Source organism: Simochromis diagramma, unplaced genomic scaffold, assembly GCF_900408965.1.
Source record: "Simochromis diagramma unplaced genomic scaffold, fSimDia1.1 OVJJ01000216.1, whole genome shotgun sequence".
Taxonomy (NCBI): Eukaryota; Metazoa; Chordata; class Actinopteri; order Cichliformes; family Cichlidae; genus Simochromis; species Simochromis diagramma.
In genome coordinates, this window is record NW_024386883.1 from 10,323,922 (window position 1) to 10,342,715 (window position 18,794).

Consider the following 18,794-nt stretch of genomic DNA (forward strand, 5'->3'; position numbering starts at 1 on the left):
TGATCGGGCCTCAGCCCGTGGGGCCTAGCTGCGCACAGCACGAAAAAGGCACACAGGCTCATCTTCCTGTAGAGATTTGGGGTTTTGTAGAGTTATGGTGCACTTACAGGGTCATGTAGATGTTTCAAGTATTTTAATGATCGTATATATTTACAATGTTTCAGTTTTGCCAGTTTTAGCAAAAGTCATATATTATGTGTTAGCAGTGAGGTAACTTTTGAAGGATAGCAGTGGAGACAATGGTGCAGGGGAAAGCAGTGTCTATGATGTATGTCACTCCTTACTGGGCGGCCCTCTAGCACAGCTACCCACTCACTGGCATCCTGCTGTCTGAAGAGGATCAGCCTGCACAGCACACAATGACTCCTGTCCCCTTTCATTTTGTTATTTCATTGAAAATTCTTTTTTTAAGTTTTGCTCAGAACTCTCAGAGCCCTTGTTTTTTTGCCACATAACTTTCTTGTCTTGTCTTTTTGTTGTTGCTGTTGTTGCTTTTTACCGCCTCCTTTCTCTCAGACAGAAATTTACCTTTTACTTACATTCTTCAACACTCAGTCCCAGTCACAAGAGCCTCGCTGCATAGATATAAGATTATAGGATGTTTTGTGACATGCTTAGTCTGACAGTAACTATTTAAAGCTAACCCTCCCCAAATAAGTATTTTTAGTAATAGTTTTTAACCACAGCAGTGGTTTGATTATTGTGCAGTGGGTGCACTGGGATGTTCCGACACCATGAGGGTAGAGGGTGTCGATGACCATCTACACGTGAGTAAAGTTGGGTGTGTTCACCACTGTGTTCCCCTATTCTCCACATTCCTGTCTCTCTTAATTTCACAGTGTAACTATGGCAAAATAATAAAAATAAAATACAGATACAAATAAAGCTGTCTGGCTAAACTATATTAAGAGTGAGTCACTACTACAAAAATATCTTAATTATATAATCAAAATTATTTCCAAGATCAACACAGTAGCTTCTGGGCATTGGTGCTCCTATGATTTGCAATTACGAATGAACACTCTGACTGTTACCTTATTGTTGGGGTCAAATTTTACCCATTTTGACACTTGAAAATTATAAAAATGTTATTATTTCACCATGAAATTAAATAACCTTTCCTAAACTAATCCAAAACAGGATTAGTTTGAACAGGTTCTGTTGATCATGTATTAAATTGATTGATAAACAGATCTGACCTGTATTTTTTTAGATTAGTTTTCAGTGTGACAGATGTGAAACTTTACCTGCCACGTTTATGTTTATTTTCATGGATCATTATGGTTATGTTTCCATGTCTTAGGTAAAACAGGACATGTTATTGTGCAATAGTCACTGGTTTTCTCCAGAAACATTAATTAAAGATTAATCATCTATTTGTTAATGTTGGCTACAGTTTCATATGTACTAAATAGATCTGTAGTTGAAAACTCAGATTCTTATTATGGTCTGGGTCACCACTTACCTAGACCATACTGCAAATGCATTGAATTGACTGATAATAACAGAAATCTGAATCTCTGAATCTTAAGATATGACATATGAATAGTTAATCAATCTGTAAATATAGCTAAACTTTGCATGTTTTAGCTGTTTAGTTGCACTTTACTCAAAATGTGAGGCAGCAAATATCCCCAAAACTAAATCGCTATACCACTTTTATTAGAAGATTCTGTAGGGGGTTTTTCCCCAGTGTCCGTTTGTGAAAAATATTCAAACCATTTTTATTCGAGTGGCAAAATGCAATTTTCATCAGGAAATGGGGATAAGAAAAGAACACTGCCACCGTGGGAGTTTAGTATAAATGGGTCTCCCACACATACTGAGCTTCTTCAACAATTTGGTCAATGCTTTCTGTGCTAAAAGGTACCCCTGTGCATTCCTGCATTCTTTAAACTATCTGGCTGTGGGGACACTACTTGTGTTAATAATGGTCATGCTTCCAGCCAATGATTATAGTTTTTAGGTCCTTTTTAAGCAATTGTAGCCTTGCTCTCTCCAATAGCTATCATCCTCACTTTTCCTTATTGCTTCTGTTTAATTATGAGCAGCCATACAGCCATGTAGCATAATTAAACAGAAAGATGCCCGCAAACAAGTGCAAAGTGCACATTGCATATGCCAACCACCAACAAAAACCTTCCCCACCACCACAAGAGCATATGGCGGCGTAATAACTGAATCTACACCATTTAATTCTCATGAGTGATGGAAATATGTTTTGCAAAAGTATCACATTTGCAGGAATTCAATTCATCTTTATGTATAGTCCCTCATGAAACTCAAAAGTAATTGAACATTCTCCAAAGAGATGACGACGTATGTGAAGAAAGCCATCATTAGGTTGAAAAACGAAATAAACGCGTTTGAAAAATAGCAGAAAAAATAACTTCGGGAGAAGCAATTTCAGTTGAAGTACTGGTAGGCAAAGTCAAGGTCTCGGTCTTTTCTTTTTATATGTTTTTGAGTTAATGTGTGACTTCGGTTGTTTAAATTTGTGTTATCAGCCTGCTACTGCTGAGCATGGAAATTCCCTGAAAGCCTTAAAGTGATTATGGAAATCTTATTTTTACCACAGTCTATTGATTTGTCTGCTGACTCTCAATGGACTTTTCAATATATTTAAAACAATGACCAATCTAGAGCTGTGATGCAGCAGGTGGAAGTTTGACATTAGAATAAACTGTTAGATGTTCCTTTGAATGTTTTCTTGGATATTCTTCAGGCTTACAACATTAAACATTTACTCCTTCATTTACTTTATTCATTTATTTATAGCATGACGCTCTCTGTTCTCATGAAGTGCTGCACAACGGATCCCGTCACGTGGCAACTCTGATTAGATACAACTCCGTGCTGTGTTTATGTGTGTAAACATTGTGATTGTGAACATTTCATCTGACTTACTACTTAACCTCCTTCAAGATAAGTCAGTACGTTTGTCTAAATTGACCCACCAGCTTTCCCAGTCCTTGTTTGTAATTATGTGGACAGTGACAAGAGGAAAAAGAGGCACTGAAAACTGTAACAACAAATCAAGCCAAGGTGATTATTAGCAAGCAACACAAAAGTTTTCGTTTTTTTCTCTGTTTAGGTTCTCTCTCTCTTGCACACATTTTCTGTTTATCTCTCTCTCCTGATCTCTTTCTGTGCTTCTATCAAGTTAGATACTGTTTGAATGATCACGTTCCCTGGCATGAGAGTGCTATGTAATTAACCTATGAGATTCTTGCTTTTGCAACGTGCTTCCTGCCTGCCTAGTCTGGTGGATTATTACTGCCATCTTCTGGGGGGAAAAGTATAAATATGAATATCCCTGCAGCAAACAGAAAAATGTGACAGAGGAAGGAGCTGACGAGTTTTTTTCTGAGATCATGGATAGCCGAGTCAAAAGAGACCAACAGGTAACTATGCAAAATGCAGTTTCTGTCCCTCTCTGTCTTATATCGCTACAGAAGCAACTACAGCCTGAGAAAATTTGATGGGGCCACCATGAAAAAAGAGAAAGAAATTCACCACTTCTTGAATGTAACCACGAGCCCCAAAAATTAAACATATATACACACATCTATTACAAATAAAATAAAAGGCATCAGCTGGTTTCAGTTATTTACTTATTCAACAAAAAGACAAAAACCAATAATGAACCAATCCCGCTAACACATACTGTAAGCCACTGCTCTTCTATAGACTTTAGCAGCTGGATAAAAATAGCACATCAGTTAGCTTTACTCAGTTGTAGCTATAGATTCATAATAATCACTCTTCTTTCTCGTGGTTCTTGAAGCTGCTTAAAATACATCTCCTCATCTTGCTCATCAAGATGAGATATTCTATTTCAGCTGCAAACTGAACATCATGGGCAGGTAGACCCAAATAAAACAAAGCCTTTTGCAGGTTTATGTCACTCCACCTGCATCTCTTTAAGCATTTACTGCATGAGCCAAACAACACACTTTTCCATAGATTTTGTTTTTCACTGATACATGATGGGACGGCTTTCTTAATATCACATCTCTCTTTTAAAACAGAGTATTACCCCAACAGGGTTTCAGTGTATAATATTCACAGACACACATTGTCTTGTAACCATCATATCTGTGAAATGGTTTATATTGCAACTTGGGGATATAATAGTACTTTTTTTTCCCTTTGCCCTGTTACACAGGTGTATTAGTATCAATTTCTCTCTAATTATGTGTGCAGTAGGAGCCTACTAATGCTAATTATACACTGAAGCTACATTAAAGGAGTTTTATCTTGGAAGCGTGATGTAAAAATACTGTAATTATAGATAATGTGGGCGTAATTAGGTACCTCTTAATGAACAGACTTCAAGTGAGATGTTGTTTAGATGAGAGCAGGCATTAGATAGGAACTTACTTGAAATGTATTGTCCTCACTTACACAAATCAATTTCACCTATGTGAGTTTGGAACAACAATATTGGACGTGAAAATAAGGGTTATCTGGGCTGTCTGCTCATCAATGCAACCTCACAGAGCAGGCTAATCGACCCAGTGGCTTCTCTGTCTGTGTCTGCCACATTTAACACCTGGGATCTGCTTTCTCATAAACACAATATGTTTCTCAATTTCTTTTCGAAATAGAATTTCTAAGTACTGCTAAGTGCCGAACACGAAATTTGTGAGGGTTGTGTGATTGCTCTTCCTGCATGGCTGTTTTCAGCCAGTGCAAGTCTTGGAAAGTTTTATATAAAAGGAGAGACCCTGAATCAAACTCTCTCTAAGAAGTCTCTCCTTTTTTTAGTCCCCAGCTGGGATCAGATAATGAGAGACTGACTTCCAGGTTTTTTTTGCTCTCTCTTCATTCATTTTTTTCCTACTCGGCCCCATCTTGTGCTGCCTACCTTTGCCTTCTTCCCGATCAAAGCAAAGGGATGTGATTCAGACATCTTTCTTGCTGTGCCTGATATTCTCTCCCTCCTCCGCAATGATCTATCAATCACAGAACCGTGTCTTGATGCATACGTCGCTGGACGTGGCCTGTGAGGCGTCCATCCTCTTGGCCTATCACATTCTGTTGTTGTGTCCACTCATGCACAGTTCAAAGGCTCCAGTCTGAGCCTTTGAGCTTTCCCTTCCTCGCCAGTGAGCTAGTTTTACTTTGTCATCTGTGACTTCAACTTTTCTGTCCTTCACATCTTTTATTTGCTGTGTCACGGGCTGTGTTAGTTCTCTGAGAATGAAGGTTTTGAAGCAACATGAAGTGAATGTAGGTGTCAACTGACTATTTGTTTCAGCACAAGTGCTACTACATGGCTACCTTTTGGTAAATTTTTACTTCACCAGACAGCTTCATTAGAAAATAAAGAGACAGACAGACGCTGGTGAGTTTTTAAAGAGTCTATGGCTCCTTCCACTGTACTTTGATAAGATTTTTGCAACCATATGGTGTAGTGTAGTGTCCCACAGGCTCTGTGCATACACTGCATTATATGATTACATTTGTAGAATAACACTGCAACCATATGATGTAAGGACGCACCTTTGAGGTAGCCGAGGCTTAAGATTTCAGTCACATTCAGTCTCTTGCTCCATTGTCTCACTGCTTGTTACGGCTTGTGAAAATTCACAAGACAGATGAAAAACATAGATGGACATCTGTATATGCTGAAATGTCCTCTCTGGCTAAATGCTGTTGGTTTGTTCCCTACAGATATGGGCAGACTTCAGTTCAATGCCCTTTCGAACATAGGAAATGCTTTTAATAGAACAAATTATTAAGACTTTGGTGCCCCCTGTCTGCTGCCACCAGCACCATCAAGTTTATCCCACACCCTACAGCGCTCTGTTTGTCTGCTCAGGCTGGCTAAATACCCGCTCCCCAAGTCCCATGAATATGTTTACAAATCGACAGAGCCAAGTTGGTGTGACTGGGCCGCTGTGTTGCGAAAGCTGATTTAGACCCTCAAAGCTGTTCCAGGCCATAAACAGACCACAGAGTCTTTTCACAAGCCTGCTTTTGTGAGATGTTCTTTCTACCTAAGCAGCAAAGAGGTGCTAAAGAAATCAAATGAAAGAGTAAGAGTCAGGCTCATGCACATTAACCGCTCACCGTGTAAAAGGTAAAATATTGCTGCATTCTTTTAGTACTTTGTCTGCCAACACTTCTCAGTTGCAGTGCCTTCAACCTTCACAGGGAATAGCCTGGCTGTATGCTTTTTCTTTACAGATGACAGCGGCCTGAATGTCATTTGATGCAGGCCTGGCAGCGTGCTGAAGGGAACTGGAGGGAGAGGGAGGGAGGGTCAGGAGAATTAGAATGTATTTCAGGTCTAAAGCAAGTGCTGCATTGCTGCAACTCGTATCTCAGGGATGGAGGGAGTTCTAGGGGGAGGCGAGCGGAGGAGAGAAGGTGGGAGGAGGAGGAGGAGAAGGGTTTTGCAGCGAACTGTTGCTAGGAAACACTTGTGGCATCTCTTCTCTGTCTCCTTGAAATGCCAGAACTAACTGACAGAGAAGCAGGAGTGAAATGTCAGTTCTGTCCTCCCAGGAGTTTGAAGAATGTGATACATGTTTTTATTTAAGCAGCCATGTTTATCAAAGGGTTTTCACTGAGTCAACACCAGCCTTTCTTTCATGTTTGAGATGCAGATAGGCTAGCTGGAATTTCTGCTGCTTCATTCTCATTTTCTGTTTGCCCAGTCGACTGTCTTTGCTATTTCTCTCACTTCCCTGTGTTTTTTTTTTTCCACTTGTTCCCTCCCTCACTCGCTCAGTCTTGAGCACTAACACTTCAGCTCTAATTATTCTCTCCTTTTCTGTTCCCTTGTCTTTTATTAGTCTCCCTAATTCCCTCTCTTCTTTTTCAAATTCCAAGCCATATGGTCCATCAGTGTAATCCTCTGCCCAGATATTTGATTATCAAAGCTGTCTGGCTGCAAAAGGCTCAACTCTTTACCGGCTGCTATTGAATCCATTCCTCTGCTCTCAGTAAATTGTAAATTCAGAGAGAGCAACCAGCTGACCACAATACATCAGTAGAGAAAAATACACTTGGACGTACATACAGAGATATAGCCCTTCATTTTTGAAATTAATTTTGACTGGTTGCTGCCACGAAAGAACCACACATTTATCTCTGTGACTCATTTAAACAGATGTTTGAGTTGTACATCTGTTAACTCAATTACTAATTATTTATTATGAATCAACTCTAAATTCATCACAGCAAGGCCTATTCTGAGGGCTTTTACTAGTTTTTGTAAGTGCAGTAACCACATTTTGGGCATTGCCAGTTACTCAAGACAGAACACTTAGCTCCTTTCTTTGGCTTGAATACAATGTGTGTAACCTCAATTAAACCCTTTTTTCTCATCTCTGGCTTTCCCATTCTCTATTCTGCACAAAGCAATGTCTAAAATAGCCTACATTCACGTGTTTATCCATCCATCATTCATCCATGTACGTCTTTTTCACTCTCCCGGAGGGAGAGGAAGAAATTCATCATTGATTAACTTCCATTGCCTCGTGGAGGCAAATTATGCAATGAAAGATGCCAGTCTCACGGTATGAATATAATAATTTTTCTTTCTCCTTCTTTTTTTTCTTTTTTCTTCGTTGTTGTTGTCTCATTAAGCTTGACACAACAGTCAAGCACCTGCTGACTGCACCACATATACTAATGAGTTTATTGGAGGGGTGTAATTGGAGCCATGCTAGGAGTCAGAGTTCAGTGCAACTATGCATAACCTAATAGTGCCAGCGGTTGTTCCCACTACTGTGAAATTGGCAAAACAGTATAAACTTTATTTCTTGGAGACAATAAAAAGAACTTTAAAACAACATTTTTTAAATATTATAAGCATTTCATTGTTATATCACCTGTTGTATATTTAGATTAGCCATAACAGCTGGTGCTTTTCCCAAGTTACTGTTTACTGTCTAATACATAAAACGAGTTTTTAACTGAAAGTTCTCAAGTAGATTTAATGTTTACTGAAGCCAAGCTGTGTGTGTGTGTGTGTGTGTGTGTGTGTGTGTGTGTGTGTGTGTGTGTGTGTGTGTGTGTGTGTGTGTGTGTGTCCTAATCTTTAGCTTTTAGTGTAGCAGTAGAAAGTAAGTAAACTTGAGCTTTTTGAGCCAGTAAAAGGGTATGCTTTCTAGCAGCCAATGTCAATATTGACAGTTGGGGGATGTCCTGTGGCTCAGGCGTGTAGCTTCCACAGCAGGCTGGTTTTCCAACAGTCCCTTCTTTGTGTTCCTTCCCACTGAGCTGGGAGCCACTCTTCAGCATCTGCACATGACTGGTAAGTCTAGTTCAATTTTCTATCTCTAAAAAGTCTCAGTATTATTCCATCATTTCCGTGTGTTCCTTTGAGATTTGAGACAGATTTCCTAGTATTATATTTAAAAAACAAACAAAACCCAAGCTATATTTTTAACTTTTTTTATTGAAGGATTTAGCCAGCTAGTTGATATTAATACAAAGATTACATTTATCGGACACTTGTTTGATTAGATTAAAAACATTTTCTGTTGTTCATTCATCATTCTACAGATTTTTTTTTATTTCTGACCTGATGATGGGAAGACTGTTTAGGATCTGTGTCATATCTGCGCTCTTATTATGCTGTACGTAAGTCACTTTAATATAAAATTGCCACCTGCAAAATGCACACTATTCTAGCGTGCATCATAGTGTATGGAATATGTCTGGGATATATTAGTAATTGTATTAAGTAGATCATACAGAAATGGACACGTGCATTCCCACAAAATACTTAAATCCACATGCTAAAAGTATGCATTAGGGTACATAGGACACAAATTTTCATTCAGCAGTGTAATAAGATTCCTATTATGGAAACAATAAATGGTGCATAAACATCTGCTTGGCCCTGCAAATTACCATGAACTGAGCCCTATTAGGAGACTGTAAACTCCTGTAAACATGAACCTTGGGGGGTTCGAGCCTATTGCCAGAGAGACTATGAGTTGGCGCAAGTGGATGACACATTTAAAGCATGACTGAGTGCTTAATGCAACATTACATCATTGCATCTAACTAAAAAGCTTAAGGCACAGTAACTCTGGGGGATTGCTGAGCGACATGAAAATGAGACAGCCATCTTTCTACTGAGATGAAAATGATTCGTGCGCCACAGTGGACACAACCCTGCAGTTCCATGAGAGGTATCCAGTCAAGTGGAGTTAATGGAAATGTGCTTGCCAATCAGTGCTGTGTCTGTCTTTGCATGTGTTCATCTCTTCAGGTTAACTGTTAGTACCTTAACTGTTAACAGCCTAACACTGCAGCTGCTTTAAAATGTAGTAGAAGCCTGGCAATACTTAAAAACAAACATTTAGTAAAACTGCAGCAAACCTTTAATGCTATCTAATTTTGCTGAGGCAAAAGGCACACTTGCACATGTCAAAAAAATTTGGTCTTTTCTAATTTAGTTCACATGCTGAGGAAAATTGCTTTTCCATGCCACAGCCAACCATTCTGCCCACTCATTAAGGCCTTCTAGTGATAAGCAGCTTCTTTCAATCACTGAGCCCAATGTGTGTTCTTGTGCCAGGGCAGTGTGATTGAAATATTTTATGTGCTTCTGAGGTTAATGAAGATCAAAGACTCATGCCTGGGCAGGATAATTAGTATGCTGTCAGAATTAAACATACTATGAATAACTGAACTATGACTCTGTCTGTCTATATAGACAAGTAACACCATTCAACCCTGAAAAAAGGCGTCCTACAGTGTGTTAAGACTTACTTGGTGACTTTATTAACTAATCAAGAAAATGCAAGAAAAGTTTTTCCCTTAATACCTAAAAACTGCAATTTTGAAGGTGATCCTTTTAAAATAGTGTTTTTGTGGGGGCATTTTGAAGCAAACATCTATGTGAAGTATGACAGAATGTAACTGGTATCCCTAATATCTAAATCTAGTTGTAATATAAATAAACAGTCCAGTGAAAAAGTATTTATCCCCCTTCATGATTTCTTCTTTTTTTGCCATAGTTGTCACTCTTATGTGTTTCGTATCATCAAGCAAATTTTAATATTAGACAAAGGTACAAAACAGTGGACTGGACCGAACAGGTTTGAGCTGTGAAGTGATGTGAAAGACATTGTGGATTTAATCTGGGCAGTAGTCAGATGGGACTACAGGTGGGACCGAGGGTGAATGGGAGTCTGAAGAAGTGGGGAAGGTGGGGAGCTGGAGGACTTATTTCCCGCTAAGCATTCCCTAATAGAGACTTTATTTCCCAAGCCAAGGAACTGATGATGCAAATAAGTGGAAGGATGGTTTTATTCTCTGAGGTGGAATCAGAGGTGGAGAATTAATGGGACATTGCGTCAGCCTTTAAATTATGGGAGCCAGGTCTGTAAGTGATGGTTAGGCTGAATCTGGTAAAAGCAAAAGTTTAGATGTTTGGTGGTCTGAAGGTAATGGGGGTTGTCATGGTCGGTAAATACAACAAAGAGATGCTCAGCTTGCTCCATCCAGTGTCTCCGTTCTTTGAGGACTAACTTGATGGCCAGCAGTTCATGGGCGCCAACAATGCACTGAGTGAATTTTGCCATTTTTCTGTTGAAATAAGACAACTCCTACTTCAGAATCTGACGCGTCCACTTCCACAATGAACTGCTGAGATGGGTCTGGTTGAATAAGAACAAGGCCATGGCAAAGAGTTTGACTGGAAGGCAAACTTTGGAGAAGTCAGTAATAGACAAGGAGGTTTTCCTTAGGTCATGGATAGAGTGGCAACATTCAAAAAGCATTAGAGCTCTTCTCTCCATTAACATACAGCTTCTCCAGAAGGCATTGGAGGAGCTGCTGGACTTACAGTGTTCTGAGATGGACTTTAAAAATCAAATTGTCATCCAGGTAAACAAGAATAAAACAAAGAAAATCACATTTCAGAAAGTCACAGAGAATGTCATTGACAAGCATTTGGAAAACAGTAGGACCATTGGTAAGACCAAAGGGCATTACCAGGTATAAGAAGTGTCACAGGTGAGTACTGAAGGTTGTTTTCCTTAATGCACAACAGATGTTATGCATTATGGAGATCCAGCTTGGAAAAGAAAACTGTAGCCCACTGCAGGAGTTCAAAGGCAGATAAAAGGAGCAGTAATGGTACTTATTTTGTGCAAATCTCTGAAATCAATGCAAGAATGGAGAGTTTTCTCTTTCTTCTCGACAAAGAGGAAGCATGCGCCAAAAGGAGAAGAAGACGGATGAATACTTCCATCTACAAGAGAGTCCATGATGTACTTTTCCATTGCTTCACATTCTAGTTTAGTTAAACTGTAGAGTCAGCTAGTGGGCAGTGAGGCTTCTGGAAGTAAATCTGTAAAACAATCAAAAGGATGGTGAGGAGGGAGAAAGAAAGCTAGATCGTTTCCGAACACTTCTGCTAAATCATGGTACACTTCAGGAACAGATTATAGGTTAGGTGGTTCAGACTGAGGAGAGAGATTTGGAGGTGAGGCATACTTTAGGCAGTTTTGGTGACACCATGGACTCCAGCTTGAGATACTTTGCAGCCCCGGTCTATATTGCAATTATGAGTTTTGAGCGACTCTGAATTGGATAAGCAGATGCAAATGGATGTAGCAAAAATGAAAAAAAAAAAAAAAAAAAGTAGAAATCAGGAAGGGAGCGTATACTTTTTCACAGACTGTAAGTGGTATTAACTGAACAGAAAGAAAATCTGCTGCTTCATATTCCAAATACTGCATAACTCATTCCAAATATCAGTCTCAGAAAAGTTTGATTTAATCCTTCAACCTGGAAATTTTCTAGCCATTCTCTTTTTTAATCCTTTCTCCATTACACTCTTAACTCTAACTCTCATTACATTTCATCTCTCCCAAGATGTGGTGTTAAGTGGCGCTTTAGAACATGGAGAGAGAAAAAAGGAACAAATTCAAAGCCCTGACAAGAACAGCAGCAGACTCAAGGTGAAGGGAAATTTCACAAGTTCTAATGACAGGAGGCCAAAGGCTGTGACTCCAGGAAAGAAAGTCAAATCAGGAAGCAAAAGAGTGTTCATGGGACCTAGAAGTGACATCAGCTGCACTAGATTGGGAGGCATCTGCCAGCCAGTCCGTTACATCTGCCAAGACCGATACCTCAAAGACAAGTGTTCAGGGGCCAAGACGCGCCAGTGCTGCATGCCAGGTATGATAGAAATATGCATCTGCCCATATCGAAATGTTACAATAACACAAACCTCCTGCAAACTTCTTCAGATGGTCACAAACACACAGCTCGTTCTTTTTTTCTGCCAAGAAGGAATTAAAATGGATTTGCAGAGTTTTTTTCAAGTCTGACTCATGAAAACGTTATTGTGGGAGTGAGGCTGTATGTGTGGGTAACACAAAACTGATGGAGAAGACATCAGTAAATGACATTTGAATAGTGCCTTTCTGCTGTAATTGGCCTTATTTCCACATGAATAGAGCATGAGTCACAGTCAGTGGATGTTAAAACATATTTTTAAAAATATCGTCTTTATGCTTGGCCTTTTGGCGTGCAGTGCTGCAGCTTTTAATATGGTGCCTATTTTGGAAGGAGAAGTATTATCTAACCTATTTCATTTTCCCTCTCTCTGTAGTCCAAGCCTGGAGCATGCTTTGTGCCGGTCACCACAACAGAGTGAGGGCCTGTGATGCGTACGGCTGTGGAGCTTTTAACTCCCAAAGGTGACTAATCCTGATCAGATCTTTATCTCAGAGCCCTCAGAGGATTACTCATACTGCAACATGCAGACGCTGATACTGCCCCATGTCTAGTTTTGTATAGTATCCAAGCCTGATCCCTACAATGACAAAGCACATTTTTACCAAACCACTTGGAATTAATGATGAGTGAAGCTTTGTCTGGGTAGAAGGCTGACTTTCTGTAGACAAAGATGATGTCCAAATAACTAATCAGACATTTTTGTTCTGGCCAGATTAAGATGACTAATTGAATCTAGCCTTTTCTGATGGCAAACTAATGCCAGTCTCCTCTGTCACATGTCTTTTTACAGAGGTAATGGCCTTTATAAAGCCGTGGACCTTGTATGTGATGACTATTCGATCATCAACACACCATTTTCAGGCTCTCTGGCCGGTCCAGTGAGTCGGAAAGACCCAGCTGGTTATCAGTTTGATGGAGTCAAACTCCTCAGTGATGGTAAGAGGGACAATATGCTAGCACAATACCTGAAAGTTAGCAAAGCAAGGAAAATTAGTGTTTTTAAAACTGTAGATGTGAGTCTCAATCAAAATAAACAGGACAAAGATTTGCGGGTCTTTACCAGTGTTGGTCAAGTTACTTGAAAAAAGTAATCAATAACTAATTACCAATTACTCCCCCCAAAAAGTAATCCCGTTACTTTACTGATTGCTTTATTTTATTTTCAAAAGTAATTAATTACTTAGTTACTTAGTTACTTAGTTACATTTTAAAAACACGATTTACAACCTGAATAGGTGATAAAGTGATAGCTCTTTCAGCCCAATTCTACTTTTTCTGCATAATCCATCATATAAAATGTAATCAAATGGAAAAGTCTCTTTTTAAAACTTGTTTTATTAGTTTTAATCTTTTAACTTTATGCATCAAGCAAAAATTGAATTATATGCAACATTCTCTGACTGGAAGAAATTAGTTTAACATTTAAACCTATTTTCTGCACATTCCAGCACATAAAATATATTTTTTGTGTGTGTGTTTACACTCAGTCTTTCAAATAGATGCAAGTAAAACACAGCAGAAAATAAATAAAGTCAAAGACTCAGCGGTCCTGTTGCTCTATTTTCACCTGTAAAGCAGGAGTTGGGTAGGCGGAGGTTTACCCTGGTGCAGGTGTGCCGCAGCGGTCAGTGGAAGGATACGGCAGTTTCTCTGAGTTTCCCATTACGTCGTAGCTACTCGGTGCTTGCTCGGAAGTTTAGAGGTTTTTTCGCTTTAAAAAGAAGTTTTCTTCCCACGCACAACGGACACTAATGTTTTTGTCACTTTTTATGGAATCAAACTCAAAGTAAGGTCAGTACTTCCACGCTTTAAACGCTGCACGCTCATACTCTCTCCCACACTCGATATATGATCATTGTTGATCTGCACACAGCTGTTGTCAGGAAAGTCACACTCGCTTATGTCACTGTCGCGAGACATTCTTGGAAAAAAAATCACGGTTTTAGTAACGCAGTAACGCAGCGTTCCTACGGGAAAGTAACGGTAATCTAATTACCGTTTTTGCAATAGTAATCCCTTACTTTACTCGTTACTTGAAAAAAGTAATCAGATTACATCTCTGGTCTTTACCGATTCCTGTACAAGATAAAGACCTATTTCAGTAGATATTTAGCACATCATTAGGACGAATCAGTGACTGCATGAATAGCTGTACCCAAACATACGTCAAATCATCCAGTACTTGTCTAAATATTTCAGTTGGAACCAAAGTGGCAGACCAGTCAAATGGCCTACCAGAATATCATTCAAAGACCCATGCTGTTAGTATGGCCATAAGTCGGTGTGCAAGTCTGTTTCAATTTCTAAAAAATTCAATTTAGAAGTCCATTGAGATATTTTTTATAACTGAAAATAAGCATAAACCAGGTTTAATTAAATCCTTGTAACCTTGTAGTGTTGCCTGTGAATTCCTTTAATCTACTGTATAGTTCCATGGCTAGGGCAAAGGCGAGGCTATGCTATTATGATAGAGGCATTGCATGAGAATGAAAAGGAATGATTTAAAGGGATTAGTTAAGGTGCTGAAACGCGAGCGGAGACTGCACTGACCTCCTGATAGCCCCTAAGATCGGGGTCTATGTGAAACCCCACTAAAGGCTGTTCATGAGTAATGACCCCCCATAAGGGCCATCATTAGAGAAAAAAGGGAATGCATCTGTGTATGTGCCGAAAATACCCATGTATTCCTTTGCGGTGTATACCTATTTGTATGTGTATATGTGCTCATGCGTGGTAATGTGTTTTGAGACCATCCTGAGCTGATAAGGTGCTGGAATGATGAGTAAACATCATTAGTCCTCATTCTGCCTCTCGCTTTATAATTGAACTGTATTATCAGAAGAACACATGTACTGTCAGCTCCTTTCATCTCTGGGTAAAGCACAGACATGATTAGACATCACAGAGACACATTACCTCACCGTGATGCCCACATTAATACTGAGACACTGATCATTAAGTGCTTTTAAGATTTAATGATGTTGGTGAGTTTGCTGTAGAACTACTTTTAGGTTGTTTGTTTCTAGGTTGGCAGCCAGCTTGTTTAGGTGGATGGTAAAGGCGAGATCTAAGTTTTTTTTTAGGGTCTTGAGCCTGCATTTGTAACATTTGTAAATGCTGGAAGAGGATTTTAGCTGCACAAGTGAACTATTCATATGCCATCGATAAAGTGAATGCTAAAAACCACCTTACCACAGCTATATCCTTCAGCCAAACTAGGGAAATAAGCTAACAGGGTAAAACCACAGGTTGAGAAAGTCTTGGAGTTTCAGGCACGAGCTTATTACCAAGCCAACCTTCTTCCATCTTGGGAATATTGCCAAAATCCACCCTTTGCTCAGTCCGAAAAACTTGTTCATGCACTCATCTCTTTTAGTTTGGATTACTACAATGCACTTTTTTTCTGGTCTGCAACTTAATCAGAATTCTGTTGCAAGCTTAGTAACTAAAATGCATAACAGAGGGCACTAGTTTTATTAGAGCTACACTGGCTTCCCAATTCTACAGACTTGATTTAAAAATGCTCTCACTTATATAAAATCAAAAAGCCAGACTCACACTCATATCCCCCACACCCATCTGTCAGATATCCAATACTCCTCACAGAGAAAAACTGGAAATACAGCCATTTTGCTCTCAATTTCTGGATCAGACTGCTGGAAAACATTAAGGAAGCAAACTCTACAAATAACTAGAGTTAACAAGCTCAAAATGAGGCCGTCACATTCTGACAGATACAGAGCATTTTCCTCATCAGTTTCATATGATTGACATGTGATTGATAGCAAGTTATAAAACAGTAAACTCAAACTCTTTGGTGTGTAGTCAATAAGCACTTTATTCAGCTGAGTTAGCTTAAGTCATTGATTTGTCTGAGCATTTTTTAAAGGGTGATATTAAGGGATTAATGCCCACAAAATAATTCATTTATATTTGTTTTGGTCCCATTTAGTACACTGCGTGAAGATCTTCAACATCCGTCCTTATCGTTACTCCGGCCCGGTAACTCAAGGAGAGGCCTTGGGCTATTTACTGCCACTGCAAGAACAGTTCCCTGGCATCACATCACACCTGGAGCTGCAAATGTGTGATGGTACTGATCCTTCACCCTTCATATAAACCTTTATTTCCATGTGTTATACAACTGAGGCACCATGCGTCCTTGTCTTTTTTACGTGGTGCATGCCCCTGCATATAAAATCCCTAATGCTAATAAGAATTTATATAGACTTATTTGCTTTCCGATTTCTTACTATGAGCAACTTTTACTTGGCTACTCTGACACTTTTTGTAAGTGTTAATTCTTCTTATTCTCTATTATAGCCATAAAAAAATGTTGGTCTCTATTTTTACAATAACTTAACAAAGATGCATTGTATTGTTTTTCTTACAATAACACTTATTTAAAACACATTTCTACAAACTTGTGATGACCAGCGTTACTATACTTGATAACTGTCTGTCTCCATTTCTCAGTTTTTACAACCATTTAAATTTTTTGTAATACTTTATATCGACTACAAACAAAAGGATGTTTTCTAAAAAGTCATGAGTCATATGTTTAACATTTTCCTTCTCCTTTTCTGTGAAAAATGTCCCATCTCACATCCCATCACTCATAACCGTTACTTTATTTTTCAACAATGGAATAAATATAAAGTTTCATTTCTTCTTTTGTCTGAAGTGCTTTCTATTTCAAAGTTAAAAATGAGGCTGTCAAATATTTTCCCCATCTTAAAAATAGCAAGTTTATTCAACACAAACTTTATTCAATTTTTTTTTAATTATATTACCAATATCTTCCATCATAGTCATCTGATATCTACAGATGGGGAGATTTCCACATGTACAGTACTAATGTAATGAGTATGGCGCACCAAAAGATGGAGCTATTTTAAAACAAACCTGACACTGGCCCTCAGCAGTCATCCTGGTCACATATCAGCAAAGAAATGTTGACCGTAACTGCAAGTATTCTGAGTTTGTACAAATCTAAATACTAAACAATAAACCATAGAGTGATAGTGTTGTGTTACCAGGATGGAAAAATAAATATTAACACATTTCCAGTTTACTAATCACATCATCTTATGACTAATAATCACATCGAGACACAGGATATCACATCATGTTTTAAAGTCTGATGTGTGCGTGTTAAGGCATTTCCCACTAACATATGACTCATTCAAGCATTTAAGGGTTTCTACCTTTGCATTAACAACTTGTTGGTGATTTCCAAAGAGCAATTAAAACATGGCCTCCCCATGTTTTACACCTTCTCTGTACCTGCTGACAAGGATTTCATACAAAAGTGTTCAGTTTAGGTTCATAATGCCATAAGGCCTGCTACCACTGGTTTTCAGAGTAATTCTTGTGTTATTTGGCATCCCTCAGCCTTTTCTCCCCGGTGCTCTTTCTCACCTTTCCACTGAGATCATTTCTTGCGAGACCTCTGCAGACAGTAGATGTATCAAGTGAGGGCCGGATGGATTTCCCACGACCTGTGTCAGGTCTTTTATGGATTTCTTTCTTTCCCCCCCCCCCTGTTTCCTAAAGACATAACTTTCAGACACTCAAGTCTAGATATTTCTAGGCCTAACACTTCAATTTTGTGTTATCTTTGGCAATTTTCAGAGATTTAACTAAAGAAATGGAAGAAAATTATGTTTTGCTAGTAACTAAGTGTCTTAAAAATACAATTTAAAACTGTTTTTTTTTTGGGGGGGGGGTTGCTAAGTTTAGTGTTATATATAGACAGCACTGGTTCATCCCAAGAGTGCCTATCTCTTTGATGATTGACTCAAGACTTTTGCACAGCACTGTATATCTGAACGATGTCCTCTGTAGTTTGTAGTTAGCATATGAGTTGAAAAGTAAGCTCAGACTCAAGCCAACTAATTCAGACATCTGCAGCTCAGCTGTACGCACAGTGAGACAACATCCACTCTTAACTGTCATTTAAATTGCATCAGTGTTATTATATTGCTAATGGAGAGCGGTTGGTCGCAAAGAAGGCGAACATTCAAAGTTGCGACAGAGAATTGAAATAATAGAATTCCAATTTAGTGAGAAATGGGCAAAGTTCGCTCTCCTTAAGTGCTCTTGAGCACGCCGTTTTTGAGTGCTGTCATATTGATTAAAGCCTAACATCTAGCTCTAAGTGTGCAGACTGAAGCCCGAGTGTTCCTGCAGACTGTGGTTTTGCTCTGAAGCTGGAGGGTTGGTCCACGAAGCGTCCCAGTTTCTCAAATGGGAGTAGGCGAGCTGGGATAGGCTGGGAGTTTGGTCGGGGCAGTCAGCGGGTCGGGACAAGGCATGAGAAAGGGGGGGAAAGGAAGAACCGATTATTAACTTCTGGCTTGCGAGAGTCTGAATGTTGGACAGGAAATTTTGACGTGGGCAGCTTTACGGGGAGAAAAAAGGCGTTTGTTCAGATCGATCCCAGCCATTCGGATGACAAAGAAGCGTCGCAGTGTAAACTTTTTCAGCCGGGTGTGATCGCTCGAAAAAAAACCCGACAGGGATATCTGCTTCTTTTTTTTTTTTTTTCAACGGATCCGTAAAAAGAAGGG

General features: G+C 39.2%; 1 protein-coding gene across 1 annotated transcript; it reads left to right on the forward strand.

Annotated features, from left to right (window-relative positions):
- The first annotated feature begins 734 nt into the window (after window positions 1-734).
- LOC120734093 lies at window positions 735-16,782 on the forward strand. The gene is made up of 6 exons (XM_040032665.1): window positions 735-767; window positions 8,152-8,272; window positions 11,854-12,159; window positions 12,596-12,683; window positions 13,013-13,158; window positions 16,175-16,782. Exons 1-6 carry the CDS (start codon window positions 735-737, stop codon window positions 16,339-16,341), a joined length of 861 nt encoding a protein of 286 aa, XP_039888599.1. The 3' UTR covers window positions 16,342-16,782.
- Window positions 16,783-18,794: the final 2,012 nt, after the last annotated feature.

Coding starts and splice junctions, on each gene's coding strand:
- LOC120734093 (XM_040032665.1), top strand. CDS start 735: ATGAGGGTAGAGGGTGTCGATGACCATCTACAC. Junction 12,160..12,595: donor GCGCCAGTGCTGCATGCCAG/GTATGATAGAAA, acceptor CTCTCTCTGTAG/TCCAAGCCTGGAGCATGCTT. Junction 13,159..16,174: donor AGTCAAACTCCTCAGTGATG/GTAAGAGGGACA, acceptor GGTCCCATTTAG/TACACTGCGTGAAGATCTTC.